The 15673-nt window shown below is 40.2% G+C and overlaps 1 protein-coding gene and 10 non-coding genes across 12 annotated transcripts; 1 reads left to right on the forward strand and 10 right to left on the reverse strand.

The window, feature by feature from the left end:
• Positions 1 to 474: 474 nt before the first annotated feature.
• On the reverse strand, positions 475 to 551 carry LOC136170109 (small nucleolar RNA SNORD81). Its single transcript, XR_010663554.1, has one exon. It is a non-coding gene; the product is annotated as a small nucleolar RNA SNORD81 (small nucleolar RNA).
• A 132-nt stretch (positions 552 to 683) lies between these two features.
• Positions 684 to 760, reverse strand: LOC136170116 (small nucleolar RNA SNORD47). The gene has a single exon (XR_010663560.1). It is a non-coding gene; the product is annotated as a small nucleolar RNA SNORD47 (small nucleolar RNA).
• A 670-nt stretch (positions 761 to 1430) lies between these two features.
• On the reverse strand, positions 1431 to 1511 carry LOC136170122 (small nucleolar RNA snR60/Z15/Z230/Z193/J17). Its single transcript, XR_010663566.1, has one exon. It is a non-coding gene; the product is annotated as a small nucleolar RNA snR60/Z15/Z230/Z193/J17 (small nucleolar RNA).
• A 161-nt stretch (positions 1512 to 1672) lies between these two features.
• Positions 1673 to 1753, reverse strand: LOC136170112 (small nucleolar RNA SNORD79). The gene has a single exon (XR_010663557.1). It is a non-coding gene; the product is annotated as a small nucleolar RNA SNORD79 (small nucleolar RNA).
• Positions 1754 to 1993: 240 nt separating this feature from the next.
• Positions 1994 to 2058, reverse strand: LOC136170157 (small nucleolar RNA SNORD78). The gene has a single exon (XR_010663598.1). It is a non-coding gene; the product is annotated as a small nucleolar RNA SNORD78 (small nucleolar RNA).
• Positions 2059 to 2306: 248 nt separating this feature from the next.
• Positions 2307 to 2367, reverse strand: LOC136170121 (small nucleolar RNA SNORD44). The gene has a single exon (XR_010663565.1). It is a non-coding gene; the product is annotated as a small nucleolar RNA SNORD44 (small nucleolar RNA).
• Positions 2368 to 2635: 268 nt separating this feature from the next.
• On the reverse strand, positions 2636 to 2704 carry LOC136170155 (small nucleolar RNA SNORD77). The gene has a single exon (XR_010663596.1). It is a non-coding gene; the product is annotated as a small nucleolar RNA SNORD77 (small nucleolar RNA).
• A 283-nt stretch (positions 2705 to 2987) lies between these two features.
• On the reverse strand, positions 2988 to 3069 carry LOC136170094 (small nucleolar RNA SNORD24). Its single transcript, XR_010663540.1, has one exon. It is a non-coding gene; the product is annotated as a small nucleolar RNA SNORD24 (small nucleolar RNA).
• A 159-nt stretch (positions 3070 to 3228) lies between these two features.
• On the reverse strand, positions 3229 to 3291 carry LOC136170158 (small nucleolar RNA SNORD75). Its single transcript, XR_010663599.1, has one exon. It is a non-coding gene; the product is annotated as a small nucleolar RNA SNORD75 (small nucleolar RNA).
• A 352-nt stretch (positions 3292 to 3643) lies between these two features.
• Positions 3644 to 3723, reverse strand: LOC136170120 (small nucleolar RNA SNORD74). Its single transcript, XR_010663564.1, has one exon. It is a non-coding gene; the product is annotated as a small nucleolar RNA SNORD74 (small nucleolar RNA).
• Positions 3724 to 4373: 650 nt separating this feature from the next.
• ZBTB37 (zinc finger and BTB domain containing 37) lies at positions 4374 to 15667 on the forward strand. Of its 2 annotated transcripts, none has more exons than XM_065936080.1 (4): positions 4374 to 4392; positions 6161 to 7117; positions 8858 to 8957; positions 15178 to 15667. In XM_065936080.1, the coding sequence occupies exons 2-4, from the start codon at positions 6195 to 6197 to the stop codon at positions 15664 to 15666; spliced, it is 1512 nt and encodes a 503-aa protein (XP_065792152.1). In that variant the 5' UTR covers positions 4374 to 4392; positions 6161 to 6194; the 3' UTR covers position 15667. The 2 variants fall into 2 exon arrangements, with proteins under 2 accessions (XP_065792152.1, XP_065792151.1); XM_065936079.1 differs by lacking the exon at positions 4374 to 4392 and adding an exon at positions 4589 to 5121.
• Positions 15668 to 15673: the final 6 nt, after the last annotated feature.

Raw genomic sequence — 15673 nt, forward strand, 5'->3', positions numbered from 1 at the left:
TTTAGGAATTAGCAACTCACTGCCTAGTTACTTTTCTCATTAACTTGAACCACACCCCCAAAATCTGCAAAACCAGTATCCATTTTCTAAAAAGAAGGATGTTACAACTGTAGTATTTACCTTAAAGATCTCAAAAAACATGCCATGCGATCTTCTTGATTACCAGTGCCCCATTTTCCTACACCTTATGAAACTGAAATGAGCATACTTCAGAATGATTTATAAACCTTTATTACAGCAGAAAGCTGGAGAATTTCCTGGTTGTCCAATGGTTAGGGCTGAGCCTCCACTGCAGCAGCCACAGGTTTGATCCCTTGTCAGGAAGCTAGGATCCCACAGGCTGTGCAGAGCAGCAGCCAATTAATAGTTGTTTGCTCTTCTATCCCACATGCATCCATCTGGCTGCCTGCAAGAACAGAGAAGCCACTTTTAGTCCCCTTTCCATGTTTCAATTCTAATGCCATTTGGGATACACAGAATATCAGATCTTTGAACATCATCAAGTTATCAGTGAGAGAGTTCAAGTTGGGCTGAGATCATCACATATTCTTAAACAAAGCAGTATAGTTATTTTCGAGGCTTACCTGTTATGTCTGACTGGTATCATAAATGCCCTGAAAAGACATGGTCATATGTTAAATCACAGTAAAGGAAAAGAAAAATGTGATACTTGTTGCTAAAGTAACCTCAGAATCAAAATGGAACGGTTTTATGGTTGATATCATTCTATTCATTTGGCAGAATCATCACATCACTGGTTACCTTATAACTCATCAAAAATACCAGAAAATAACTTACCTTGAATCTTCAGGACAACAGAACATCTGCCTGATTGAAAATGAATAAAGACTTTCATTTACAACATGTCATTGTAAAATTATATACATTATGATGCCATTAAAATATTCATTTAACAATCTGCCCTTTCTCCCATTTTAACATTTTTCAAAAAATTCTAGGTCAGTGAGTCTGTTCTGGGCAAGGTGGATCTTTCTCATGATACATTTGGAAAAACCCAGAATATACAACATGACTGAACTCCAATGTAAGTCAATATGTGGTATGCGCGCTCAGTTGTGTCCGACTGTGATCACATGGACTGTAGCCCTAGACTCAGAATCTTAAGTGCCAATCTCATGCTAGATGTTGACAGTGAGATGAGGATGCTATATAGGCAGCTGCTGTTCCATTTTGCTGTGAACCTGAACTGCTCTAAAACATCAGCTGAGTAACTCATTCCGGTGTTGTCTACAGTTATGACATGGAAATTTCCTCAGTTTTAGTCTATTATCAAAATATTAATTCCTAATCCTGAAATTAACTGTATAGGATATTTACATTATACTTATCCAGATCCTGAACATTTCAGTGAGACAAGGACTAATTGACTAATTTCCACTTTCAAGGGTATAAAACAGAATTGCTGCAGCCAGATACATCAGATAGGAGCGAAAGACAGTGTTTGCTCATCACTGTTAGTCTGCTGAACTATGTTTTCATCATTGTATCGGCTTTAAATCACAAAACACAAAAGCCAAACTTGAGACTTCAGTACCTTTGGTTAGAACTCCTCATTCCTTGCATTGTAGTCAATACCTATCTTCACACCTGCAGAAAATAAATTACTTTTAATAAGTAGTAACAGATTTCAAAATACTATAGTGATTCAAGGTACTGTTTCAGTTTTTAAAAACTTCATTCTTTTTCAGAGAGATTCCCATCTGTTTTATTATAAAAATCATCACTAACAGTACCTTGCTTAGTAATTAGGTAACATTGATCTGTCCAACATCAGAAAACACCATCAAAGGTCAACTACTTGGACCAGCACATTTCAGAAACAATGTAAGCCCAAATGCCAGCAGTGTTTTCGTGTCTTACCCCAAAGAAGTCATCCATAGAAAAAATCATGTAGCCATCATCTGTAAGGAAAAAGACCTTTTCATTAAAATGTCAATCTTACTGTTAAATTCTCAAGTATTTTGTCAAAGGGTCCTTCAGTGTTAGACTTGTCAACATGCTAATTTCAGGTCAGACATTTGCTCAACATCATTACAAAAACCCTGTTTCATCCTTTTCATAGCATGCTCAAACATGCACTTACAAACCAGGCAGATTAGCTTGGTAGTTAAGCATTCAACTTCATCAGCAGTCTTTGTAACAATGTTTTTGACATTAGTACTCACCAAAAAGTCAGGCCAACTGTTTTTGACAGGTTAAGGATTCAAGTTCACCTAAGAAATAAAAGAGTGGTTTTCTAATAGCCAAAGATAAATTTTCTCCCCACAAATTTAAAAAATGCCTGAAATCAGATAGAGCTAATTAAGACCTTCATATTCAGTCAGCATCTGCTTATCATCATACAGGCCATTTTTAAGACAGGATAAGGAACTGGCTTTTATTTAATGCTTTCAGTACACTTTTCAAACATTTCAAGGTAGGATTGCTTCCCATGCATTAGAAGGCAACCCTAAAAAGTCATTAGTGGCATTCTGTCGTGTTTGCCCAGTTTAGTTCACTGGAAATTTTACTTACCTCTTCAACTTCCAGCCAAGTCTGCTTAATGGCTACAAACAAAGAGAAACTAGATTAGTAGTAGTAGTTTACATCTAATACCAGCAAGTTTTACTAACTCAGATACATCAGATAAAACGGTTTCTCTTTCATGATTCCTATCTGTTGAACTATGCAACCATCACAGTATCTGTTTCTTCAGATTCCCCCTAGTAATCATTATAATAAAAGAATGCAGAGATTAACATTTGAAAAGAAGGGAGGGGGTAAGTTCCTAATATAATCACCAGTATCCGCCTGGCACTCACTAGTCCCTTTTTTAAAAAATTCATAGTAGTAGGTAAATATGGATTATAAAAAATGGTTTCTCACCTGTCTGCTCATAGGTACAGCAAGCTTGAGCAAGACCTGGGAAGAAAAGTTTCACGTCAAGGAAGGTGCAATCTCTGTGTTCTCCGAACAGCCACTTCGTGTGCCTCAGTTAGAATAATGGTGGTAATAATTCTCGTCATCCTCATAGTCAAGAGTAGCAAATAAACTGTCATCATTGTGGCACATTCAGTGGACTTTGAACCTAACCTTCCCTTGTGAGGGAATTTCAGTAACTCACCCCAGCAGTAGCTGTCATCCTTCTGGTACACAACTAGAAAACAAAAAAAGAGTATCCAATGAAATATACTATGGTGCTAACCTAATCATTGTCTCAAGTATTTAAGCCTCAGAATAGAAATTCTCAGAAATCCCTTCTGTCCACTACTCTGTAAACCATCACAGGCTTAAAGACCACATCTAAGATTCGACGCTTCCCACTGTATTCAGCAGTTTCTTACCTGCCCACCAGAAGCCATCAAAATCCACACTGGAGTCATGCCTGCAGCGGTTCCTACGAAAAGGTGAGAAATTTTAGAAATATATTCTGCTTTAAGATTACGTCACTTACATATGTACACAAATCGTTTACCCACCCATTAGTGCATGAGAACAACACACAATTAAGGATAAGCAATGACAAAATTGGTGCAATGCGAAACGCCGCCATTTAAAGAACCACGTGGCCTTCCCGAGAACAGGAGGCCGAGGAAGGTTCATTCCCAGGTCATTAACAAAGACCAACTCGGTGAGTCGGGTTGCGCCGCCATCAGAGCCGTTGGCATTCATCAACACTCTCAGATGTCCCTACCAACACAGGCTTCATCAGAGGCAGAGCAAACCAGCTGCGGTTTTCTCCGCAGTTAGGCCCTATAACCCAAAGAGTATAAACTAGATCGTCCCCGCACTCAACTCGCAATCCTCCACCATCTCATCTTGAGAGTCCTGCGATGGCGTGCAAGTGGCCTAGGCATACCAGCCAACTCAAGCATACCCAAACTGCTAAGAGCTGGAGGGATCAGGCTAAGTACTTACTCAGCATCAGAAATCAAAAGAACAGCCGGCTCGCAGCCACAAAAGACCGAGATGGCGCACAGGCGCCTGTATATAACTATTCTGCGCCATGACGTCATGACGCACACTCCCCTCCAGAGACGGCTTCAGCTCCTCCCCCTCGGTCTCAGTTTCCTCCTCTTCTAGCCGCAGCCCCGTCCCGTCCTCCAAGCCCGCCCCTCGGCCCCGCCCTCGGCCCCGCCCCACCTCACCGTTGTGGGCGGGGATACAGTTGCCCACGTGATGCAGGGTTCCCGCCCTCCTACAGACTGAGGAGGAGGGGAAGAAAGGGGAGGGGGCGCGAGGGACGGAAAGCGCTGGGGGAGGGGGAAGGGGGGGCGGTTATAAGGGTGAGTGATTTCCTTCCGGCACGTCGCCCGCTCCGGGGGAGGGGGTGGGGGGTTTCACTTCCGGGACGGTGTTCCGGCCCATTCCGGCCCATTTCCACCCCCGGAGGTAGGTGCTGCTCCTTGACTGGGCTCGGGCCCCACACGGTAGTCCCGCTGCCCTGCACTGGGGCCGCCTCGCCCGGTCTCCACCGCAGCCTACCCCTGGGGCGCTCAGCCACTTCCCTCCACCCCACCTCAAGGAACCCGGAGACCTTCCACCCTCTTGGCCCCGGGCCGCGTCGAGCTGTGGGACCCGCCCCCTCGCGGGCCCCTCCCTCAGGACCCCGGGATGGGCGGCCCCCTCCCCCACGGCAGCCCGACACACCCAGATACACACACCCACCTCTGGGCAGCTCCCCGCCTGCTTACGCTTGCCGCCTGGACCGGGTCCCGGGGCGCCGCCCCCTTCCCGGTCCTCTACCCTCACCTGATTGCTCGCTCCCGATCCGCTCGCCTTCCTCTTCTCTCCGCCCCCGCTCCTCAGTGACATTACGCCCCTCTGCCTGTTCTCCGTTCCCCACGCTTCCCAATGCGGGCTAAAGCCACTTGAGTACCGGAGTGGCCAACCCCATGCCGTTCCCGATTCTCCCTCTTGCAGCTCTCACCCCTCCAGTGCCGACGGTAGAAAAAGACCTTACTCCAGGGGCTTCCTCCTCACTGGGGAATTGCCGGAAAGAACAAACAAAAAAAGGCGCTGGTGTAGGCTCCAAAATAAACATCTGAATTCATGATGGCATCGACAGAGGCTCTTATTGGATTAAAAGTCTCAAAACAAACAAAAACGCTTTGGAAAAAGGTCAGATTGGCTAAAGTTGGTTCTTGAACGCAGTGTATACACTTCCCTATTTACTGATAAGTGTGTTGTAATTTCGGGCAATACTGTGAGCTTGTCAGAATAACTTACTGAACTTTCAGATCTTAGGTAACTATGTGTGCTCAAGTCAGTGTCTTTCTAATGGGATTTATACAAACTACTCTCAACTGGTGAAGATTATTGGATGCAGTTACAGGCTTATTGGTTCAGATGTTGTTCTAAAAATCTTTTAAAGTAAAATTATTGACTATACTTGGTAAATGCTGTTTTTCACCAGCTTTGGGCAACTAAACTATAGAATCAAAGTATCATTACCACCCTAAAAATTCCAACTTTGGATTTAGATAGAGGCAGCTTTATCTACCCTTTCCTAATCCTGAGGGTGAACTTCTTCAAGTAATCTGCATTTTCGTCCTGACAAAACTTGGAGTTTTTCCTAACCTAAAGTTGGCCTCCAAGTGCTAAACCCAAAGTCTTTTTGTGTGGGCTCTGACTCTTCAGCTTAGATATAATGGCTTATGTGGGATATTGGTCACTTTGTAAAATAATAAACGTTAATTCATGCAGCAAGTAGTAAAATGTTCAGCGGGGTATTTGATCGCCCACCTGTGTATAATTAAATTTATTCAGAAAGCTGTTTCATTATATTGTGTGCAAATACCTTATGATCAACATTTAGAAAATAAAAATTGTCGCACTGGTTTTCTTTTATCCCCTCTATACTGTTGAACTTCAGTTTTGATGTTACATAGCTTGTTAATAAGGAAAGTATGGGCATAACTTGAATTTTTAGAAGTCTAACAATTTTTTTTTCTAAACAATCTTTTTAGTTGTAATGGCATCTTGCTTTGAAACCTAACCTACTCAACCTGTTGATATTTCTTTTCCATATTTAAACATAAGGAAGGTATCTTTGTCTACTTGGAGATTTAGAAATTTCACTGAATAATATTTTTAAATAGGTTTGAATTGCAAAGGAGTGGTTATAATTACTGATGAGGGTTCGGTTTTCTCGCAGCAGGGTTGAATGCCTGCTTACACCCTCAGGCACGACCATGGAGAAAAGTGGGAACATACAGCTGGAGATCCCTGACTTCAGCAACTCTGTCCTGAGCCATTTGAACCAGCTGCGCATGCAGGGCCGTCTCTGTGACATCGTGGTCAACGTGCAAGGACAAGCTTTTCGGGCTCACAAGGTGGTCCTGGCTGCCAGCTCCCCCTACTTCCGGGATCATATGTCCTTGAATGAGATGAGTACTGTCTCCATTTCAGTCATCAAGAACCCGACTGTTTTTGAACAGCTCCTTTCTTTCTGTTACACGGGGCGGATATGCCTGCAGCTGGCGGATATCATCAGCTACCTGACCGCTGCCAGTTTTCTGCAGATGCAGCATATTATAGACAAATGTACCCAGATCCTGGAGGGCATTCATTTCAAAATTAACGTGGCTGAGGTTGAAGCCGAATTAAGTCAAACGAGGACCAAGCATGCAGAGGGACCTCCGGAGTCTCACAGAGTTACACCAAATCTAAACCGCTCCCTCAGCCCCCGACATAATACCCCCAAGGGAAACCGGCGAGGTCAGGTGAGTGCTGTCCTGGATATCCGGGAGCTCAGTCCTCCCGAGGAGTCCACCAGCCCGCAGATAATTGAACAGAGTTCTGATGTAGAGAGCCGGGAACCCATTCTTCGGATCAACCGAGCAGGACAGTGGTACGTGGAGACAGGGGTAGCAGACCGAGGCGCCCGGAGTGACGATGAAGTTAGAGTCCTGGGAGCAGTACACATCAAAACGGAAAATCTAGAGGAGTGGCTTGGGCCTGAGAATCAGCCTTCCGGAGAAGATGGGAGTAGTGCAGAGGAAGTCACGGCCATGGTGATTGACACCACAGGCCATGGTTCTGTAGGACAGGAAAATTATACTTTAGGATCTTCAGGAGCCAAGGTGGCTAGGCCAACAAGCAGTGAGATTGACAGGTAAGTTGTTTTGTTTGCCCATCTAGTGGCTTACTGTGTAGACATAGCTAAAGCAGGCCCTCTGTGACACAAAGAGCATCTTCCTTACTTGATGTTCTTCATCAAAATAAGTTTATGTTGGGGAAACTGAAAGTGTGCCAAAAGACTTGCATTCTAATTTTTTTAAAGCAGGAAGCTCCTAGTTCTGAAGTGTTCACAGTGTTGTGAGAACTATGGTAAAGTTAGACACTTCATGAATCAGAGTAGCATCTGCAGTCACACTAGGATCAGTAATTGCCAGGGCCTCTTCGGAATTCCAGGAAGAGAGCTGATCATCAACTGTGAATCTGACAGCATTGCCCTTTCTTGGTAGGTTCTCACACAGGTAGGTGGCCTCTGGGAGTTTCACTTTCCTTTGTAGCAGTTTACCTTTCTTTGCCTCCCCTTGTACGAGATTTGAGGAAGTATGGTACTAGCAGTGATGGTTCTTTTTAGCATAATCACAGTAATTCCAAAGAAAAGCTTTTTGAGTGTTTTTCATTCCTTTTTTTCACTTGTCATTTGACTATATCTCTTCCGTTTTCTTTCAATGATGACAGCTGCTACCGTAAACCTGAGAGTTTCTTTTTTTCACCAGTGCTACTATGCCCTATGCCCTATTTTTCTCTTTCTAATACATTGCCATTGTTAGAATATTCTTTTGGGGGGAAGTAACAATAATTTTAACCTAAGTTGAAAAAGTCTTAAAGAGAGAAGTACTACCAACTTAGATTGGTAATATTCTTTTCTTTTCTTAAAAGTTTAAAATTGAGTGAATTAACAATGGTAACTAAAGAAGATATTCCTTTGGTTCACATCTGGTCTTGAGAGATAAATGTGTCATAAATTCAGAGAGTAAAAAAAGGAAAAGAAAAAAAAAACAAAAAGCAAAACAAAATTTAGAGAGTATATACTGTATCTACTTCAGTTGGTCTTGGTTTAGTATTTTCCTTCTTCTGTCCTTAATAGTTAAAATATTCTTGAGCCTAATACTTACTGTCACCTGTATTAGCATTGTTGTTCCCCTATTAGAACTGTATCAGAAACTAAATAGCTTTAAAAGCAAAGGTTTTTGATCTTCACAGTCTATATCAACAGCCTGAAATATATAGCAGATTATCATGGGACTTGGGGAAAGGATTAACCAAAAACCTAAAGTTTACATAGAAGAAACAAAGGACCTAGTTTTAATTTATTCCTTTTTGGTCTTCTAGTACTTAACATAAGGATAGAAGCTTATGTTTAGCCTTAGCTTCACCAGATCATATGGTCTATCAGCTATGTCATTTTTTATTTGTTAAAAATTTAGTAGGGCAAACTGTTCTTATTTCATGCTGGTGTGCTAAGTCGTTTCAGTCATGTCCAACTGTGTATGACCCCCTGGACTGTAGCCCGCCAGGCTCCTCTGTCCATGGGATTCTCCAGGCAAGAATACTGGAGTGGGTTGCCATGCCCTCCTGCAGGGGTCTTCCTGACCTAGGGATCAAACCTGTGTATCTTATGTCTCCTGCGTTGGCAGGCAGGTTCTTTACCACTGACGCCACCTGAGAAGCCTTCTTACTGTATTCATGATTCTATACTGACTCCATGAAAGGACTTCTTAGAAGTCTGTTGTTCAATTTGTTCCCCCTTCGTAGACTATAAAGGAGGCAGACGTCACCAGTTTTTAAGCTCCTCGACACTACTTTCCTGTTAGTCCCCTTTGTGCTCCTCTTCCAACAGATTTAGCCCCTCTGGCAGTGTTGTTCCCTTGACGGAGAGACACAGAGCCAGAAGTGAGTCTCCTGGGAGAATGGACGAACCTAAGCAACCCACTTCCCAGGTATGTAGTAGATTTGAGATTGCTGTGGTGATTGAAGAAGTTGCTACCTTGTGTGAACATAATATAATGAATAAGAGAGGAAAGATGTCTTGTTAAATAAATGCTGCATTTGATTACTTTTCTCTTTATTTTTGCTTGTGAGCATGCAGGAAATGCACTTTTGGTGTCAGCAGAGTTTGGGAAGTAGAAAAGGATAAGATTGTGGAACTCTTTCCTGATTATAGGAGCCAGTGTGTAGCCTAAGAGTAATAAAAATAACCTCTGAAAACTTCATGCAGGTAATTTAGGACCTGGGATGGAGAAAGTTTGATTTTGTACATATGTGGTTATAAGACTACATATTTACTAGTTTATATGTATTGTGTATTTGTTAACAAATTGCTTATGCATTTTTATATCCTGCTTGCTTTTTAGTATGTTTGTATCCTTTCATTTATTTTCTTCCTAAATGTCTTGTTAGACTAAAATGTTTTAGAAAGGGTAGAAATGATGTCTTTAATTTGTGACTCCTTAGCAAATAGTATAAGTATAGTTAGTTGGTATTTTTGTTTATATTTTCTCACAGGTGTCTATCATTGAAGATTGGTTTTTAAAAAGTTGGTGAACTCAACAAGTAGAACACAATAAATTACAAACACTGTGGCCCTTTAAAAGGAAACACTGGTAGATTAAGATTGCATAGCTAATTTTTTATCTTCTGCACAATACTGATAGTATCTTTTTTATTTTTTATCTAAACCATTGGATGTTTATTATGTATATAGTGTAGTAACAGCAGCAAGACATTGTTATCAACTGTATCTATATGTATATTATCATGCTGTTTGGTACCAGAAAAGGAATCGTAACCATTAAAAGAATTTTTTAGTCTTCGTAAGGTGTGAGAAAAAGTGTTTAAGAACTTGAAGGAAAAGTAAATTTACTCATATTATTAGGGCTCTTTTTCTCCTCATCTCTCCAATAGAATGTGATGATTATGTGACCAAAACTATTGTAAAAACAAATACAGCAGTGAGACAGACCTTACAATTTAATGTGGGCATAAGACTAACAAATACACAAAGCACATACAGATAAGACTACATAGACTTAAAAAAAAAAAAGAGAGACTATATTGACTTAAGTAATGGTGTTGTGGGAATAGGAGTGCTTAAAATGCAGTTATAGGAATCAATATCCACTTAAGGGAAGTGTTATTCAGGAGAGTTTAAGTGTGGTTTTTAAAGTAATTAGAAAGAGATAATTTATTCCATATGTGAATAGGATAGGAATAAAACTTTGAAATTCTACAAGGGTGTTTACCAGACTGAAACAGAAGGTACAGGCTGTAAAGAAATAGAAGGTAAGCAGTATTGTCTGTAATTAAGAGATGAGTTTAATATATGCCTTAACATGCATGAAAGTTTACTATGGTGCGTCTACTCACCAGTTACTGTTTTCTCACCATAGAGAACCAAAACAGGACATGACTTACATTATAGTAAGAACAAATTTTAACAGGCTTGAAGAGCTTCTTGATTATAAGAGTGATTTGACTAGAAAAAACTAAGGTCACTCCTTTATTCTAAACATTCTACGGCTTTTTCCTTTTTCTACCACAGGAAGGTTAAATACTTGGTCTGATTTTCTAAGTTATTTATAATCTGTCAAACCTGGCTTTTCCTACCATTTATCAGCATTAACCATCCCAAACAGACAAGACTCTGTGCCTCAGAACCACATCAGACTTCTGTCTCTGCCTCTTGAGTCAGGAATACTCCCTCAGGCATCTGGGTCCACGCAAGGCTGGACTCCTAGTTCCATCTGTCCTAACTATTCCCTTTAATCTCCCCTTCTTAAACCCTATAGCATTTACATGTGGTACTGTATAATTTTTTCCTAATTCTCTACTGACTCATATAAATGATTCTTTTCTGATTTACATTAATTTGTCTCCTAAATTGAAATCTCCTTGATAGCAGAGCCCACATTTTCTGATCTTAGTATCTCATGTCGTCTTATCAGGTGCCACTAAATGGGAGTTGTTTTACCTCTAAGTAGTTCTGAGTAGCTAAAATTACTGAGTAGGGGCCCAATAAAGAGACAGCTACTAAATTAAGTCCTCAGTTTTAGAGATCATTAAATAAAATTAAGAACTAATCAGATGATTTTTGAATTCCTATCAGTTCTTTGAGTCTCTGATCAGTAACTGAAGATTTGGATTATGGACAGCTGTGAAGCCTTTGTCAAGAATCTAGACTGGTATTTATTTTAGAAACTATGGAAAGCATCCATTTATATGGAATTTGTTCATTGTATGGAATAATTCATTTAGAAAACAGTTCTTGAACACCAGCTACATATCAGGGACTGTCAGGTTCTAACATATTCAGCAATGTAGGATTGTCCCTGTGTGTAAAGAGTTTACAGTCTACTAGGGAATTGCCAAGTGGGAAAAGTGAAATGATCCACTTTTTATTAATTTATTTATGGCTGCACTGGGTCTTCATTATTGTGTGTGGTCTTTCTCTAGTTGCGACAAGCACAGGCTACTCGCTAGTTGCTGTGCTTGGCCCTCTCATTGCCCCTCTCATTGCGCCCTCTGGGGCGCTCAGGCTTCAGTAGTTGTAGCCTGGGGTCTCACTAGGTGTCGCTTGAGGGCTTAGTTGCTCCAAGGCATGTGGAATCTTCCCAGACCAGGATCAAACCTGTGTCCCATGCGTTGGCATGCAGATTCTTAACCACTGGGCCACCAGGGAAGTCTGATTCACCTCTTTTTGATAGAGACAACCATGTGGCAGCCATATTTGTCCTTTCTTCTTTTTAGAGTTCAGAGGAATAAAAACTACCAAAGATGCATTATTGCCTATGACAAAGACCAGTATACATTTTATGCTCATTTATTTTCTCTTTTATTGCAACTTTATTGCAGTAATTTTTAGATGAAATTGATCCTAGTGTGTGAGTTTTCTGATTGTGGTTCATGATAGATAACCAGAATAAATTTACTTTCTTTTTGTGGACAGTACTCCTATGACACTATTTTCCTTAAAGTTAAGCCTTTTTTTCTTTTTTTTAGGGAATTGGTACCCTCAAGATTATGAATAGTATTAGGAATTTTTGTAATGTTTAATAATAGCTAACATTGTTTAATAATAGCTAACATATGCTAAGTGCTTTAATGTATTAATTCATTCAGTGCTCATAGCATCTGCTGAAGGTAGATGCTGTTATTATATTCATTTTACAAATGGAGAGGCTGATGCACAGAGTAGTTAAATAAGTCGTTCAAAATCAAATAATAAGTAGGATGCAGATTTGTTGTTTGCTTGTACCTTTTTTGGGGGGTGGGGGTTGCGCTGGGTTTTCGTTGTGGTGCATGGTTCTCTCACTGTGGTGCGGTGGCTCTGGAGCGTGCAGGACCAGTAGTTGAAGCATGCAGGCTTAGTTGCAGGATGTGGGATCTTAGTTCACTGACCAGGAATCGAACCCGGGTCCCCTGCACTGGAAGCATCGAGTCTTATCCACTGTACCACCAGGGAAGTTCCCAGATTTAAACCCAGGTTCCAGCTCCCTTAAATTGCTGTTAAGTATAACCAGAGGCCTTCAGGGATATCTCAAGGTATACTGTTATCACATTTGATTCTCACAAGAATACAATAGAATTGGCAAAACATATGCTAACTTTTTTATTTTATTATTTTATGGATGAGGAAACTAAGCCTCAGAGAAGTTATTCTGTGCTTTGTCAGTGCTCATCCAGGACCTTTTAGTGGGATAATCCCTCATTCTTTATGTGAGTTCAGTTTTGATTATCCAGTGAATTAGAGCAGAAATGTTATATGAAATAAATCAAAATCATCTAAAGCCTTACCAGTCCTTGCTTTTCTTTACATACTGCTTCCCAAACCTGCTGAAAACTGCTTCTCTTCTGTTGGAAATACTGAAGAACACTATTGGCTAACAAATGTGAAAGGATATAAAATGCACTTTTAGAAGTCAAGAAAAGGGTGTAAGATTAGTTGGTAGATTCAACTTTCTCCAGTTAATCCAGAGTCAGCTTTTACATATTCTCCTCTTTGCATTGGTACTCTCCCTCTGCTGGATATATGTGTTTTCCTCCTACATACTTTAAATGCTTATATATATTTGTGTATATGTATATATTTTTTGTTCAAAACATTATACATAAAACATGTGTTATGTATATACACACACACAATGACTTCAGAAGTAAGCAGGATAAATAAATCAGAAATTTATGAATAGGGATATTTTAATACAGAATTTTTAATGCAAAGCATTTATAAATGCAAGATTTTTCAATTATTCATTCAAAAGAATTCAGTATTCCCTCTCCCTTCTAGCTTTCAGACAGGAGGAAGGCTTGTTTATTTCATATATTAAATACTTTCACTATTTAGATTATGTTCAGATTAGGTAAAACAAAATTAAGATTTTACTTAATTGATATTAAGGAATTACTGGGGGGGGGTTTAGGTGTGATAGTGGTATTTTAATTACATTAAGAGAAAAAGAATCCTCATCTCTTAAAAATACATACTAGAATATTTACACATGAAATTATGCCTGAGATTTTCTTCAAAAAATAATGTGAAAAAGACAAATAGGTGAAGGTAAAGAAAAAACAGTATTGTTCATGGGTTGAAATTGTTGGGTGATGAGGATTCAATATACTGTTGTGTCTAAAACTGAGTAAGTTTTAAACTATATATATTTCCTCTTCAATTAAAAAAAAAATTACGGACTTCCCTAGTGGTCCATTAGTTAAGAATCTGCCTGCCAATGCAGTGGACGTGGGTTCAGTCCCTGTTCCCTGAAGACCCCACGTGCCATGGAGAGACTAAGGCTGTGTGCCACAGCTACTGAAGCCCATATGCCTAGAGCCCGTACACCACAACGAAGGGCAGCCGCTGCTCGCCACAACTAGGAAAAGCCTGCACACAGCAGTGAAGACCCAGCGAGCCATTAGTAAATAGATGAGATTTAAAATTAAATCAGAAAAGGAAAGCATTTATTTTTCAATAACGTAAAGGCTTAGTTATCTAAGTAGCACCAGCAGAGTTTTAATGCTTTTACAGTAATTGCTTGTTTTGAATGTCTTAAGTAATTCTATTTCACAATGCAAGAAATGTAACTTAGTAGGGAGATACTTTGTAAATTAAGAGAGATTGGAGTGAATTAGCAGTATCATTAGGAATATGTATTCCCCCTACTTCTCTTTGTTTTGTCTGTTTTTTGTTCACTTTTATCTTTCTGTTCAGAAGACAAAATCAGAAATCAGGTCTTGTACTTCTTTCTCTGTAGCACCTGTCATTGTATTTGGGAGACAAGAGCCAGTTGGTAAATACTTACTGGATATCAAATTGTGAAGAGGTTATAGGAAGGAATAACTAAGTTAGTAAATTCATATCTCAGTCTAGTTTCCCAATTCTTTTGCTAATTTTCTCTGAGGTCACTTAAATGTTGATCAGTCTTTAGAAAAAAAATATGTTGATGCGGTACTAAAATATTTTGGGATAAAAAGGAACGTTGTCACCTACAAGTTACATACATTTTTATAAAGCTAGTTACTGCTGGGTTAAATTTTGGTATTAATGATAATGCCAAAAATATGATTTATAATGTATTTGCCATAGTGTATTCTGTACTCAGATACAGTAGCCATTAGCCATGTCATGTGGCTATTTAAATTTTAATTAATTGAAAGCAATTAAAATGAAAAATTCAGTTCCTCAGTCACGCTAGCATATTACACATGCTCAGTAGCCACATGTGTGTGATGACAACTATATTAGATGGTGCAGATTATCAGATAGTTCCATCATCACAGAAAGTTCTATTGGACCAACACTGCCAAAAGTACCTACCAGGTTGTCTAGATTCTGATTGCAAATTAGAGTCCAAATGGATGTTATGAGTGGGCTTAGATTCTCCTATGACCATAACTTAAAAATTTAGCAGGAGGTTAATAAGTGTGAGGTTTTTCAGCCAGAAAGTAACTCGTTTGTCCTGTTCTTTTATGGTAATAGAGTAGAGTGGCCTCAATGTTCTAAAAAATTCCTATCTTAAAATCTTTACTTTTGGGTAGTAATTAATTCACTGTTTGGATCTCTGCTAAAAATCATTTAGCATAGAGACAAAAGTAAAAAACGATTTGATGTCCTTTACTGTATATCCTTAAATAGTCTCACTTGCTTGTTGTCCTCACCTGGTACAGGTAGAAGAGTCAGCAATGATGGGAGTAAGTGGCTATGTGGAGTATCTCCGAGAGCAGGAAGTATCTGAGCGGTGGTTCCGGTACAACCCCCGTCTCACTTGCATCTACTGTGCCAAATCTTTCAACCAGAAGGGGAGCCTGGACCGCCATATGCGCCTGCACATGGGGATCACACCGTTTGTCTGCCGCATGTGTGGCAAGAAATATACCCGGAAAGATCAGCTGGAATACCACATCCGCAAGCACACAGGCAACAAGCCTTTTCACTGTCATGTTTGTGGCAAAAGTTTCCCCTTTCAGGCCATCTTGAATCAGCACTTTCGCAAAAACCACCCTGGCTGTATACCCCTGGAGGGGCCTCACAGCATCTCCCCTGAAACGACTGTCACATCTCGGGGACAAGCCGAGGAAGAATCACCTTCACAAGAAGAGACAGTTGCTTCTGGGGAAACTGCCCAGGGCTCTGTGTCCACTACTGGACCAGATTGAAACAGCG

Source organism: Muntiacus reevesi, chromosome 5 (assembly GCF_963930625.1).
Source record: "Muntiacus reevesi chromosome 5, mMunRee1.1, whole genome shotgun sequence".
Lineage (NCBI taxonomy): Eukaryota > Metazoa > Chordata > Mammalia > Artiodactyla > Cervidae > Muntiacus > Muntiacus reevesi.

Coding starts and splice junctions, on each gene's coding strand:
- ZBTB37 (XM_065936080.1), top strand. CDS start 6,195: ATGGAGAAAAGTGGGAACATACAGCTGGAGATCCCTGACTTCAGCAAC. Junction 7,118..8,857: donor ACAAGCAGTGAGATTGACAG/GTAAGTTGTTTT, acceptor CTCTTCCAACAG/ATTTAGCCCCTCTGGCAGTG. Junction 8,958..15,177: donor CTAAGCAACCCACTTCCCAG/GTATGTAGTAGA, acceptor CACCTGGTACAG/GTAGAAGAGTCAGCAATGAT.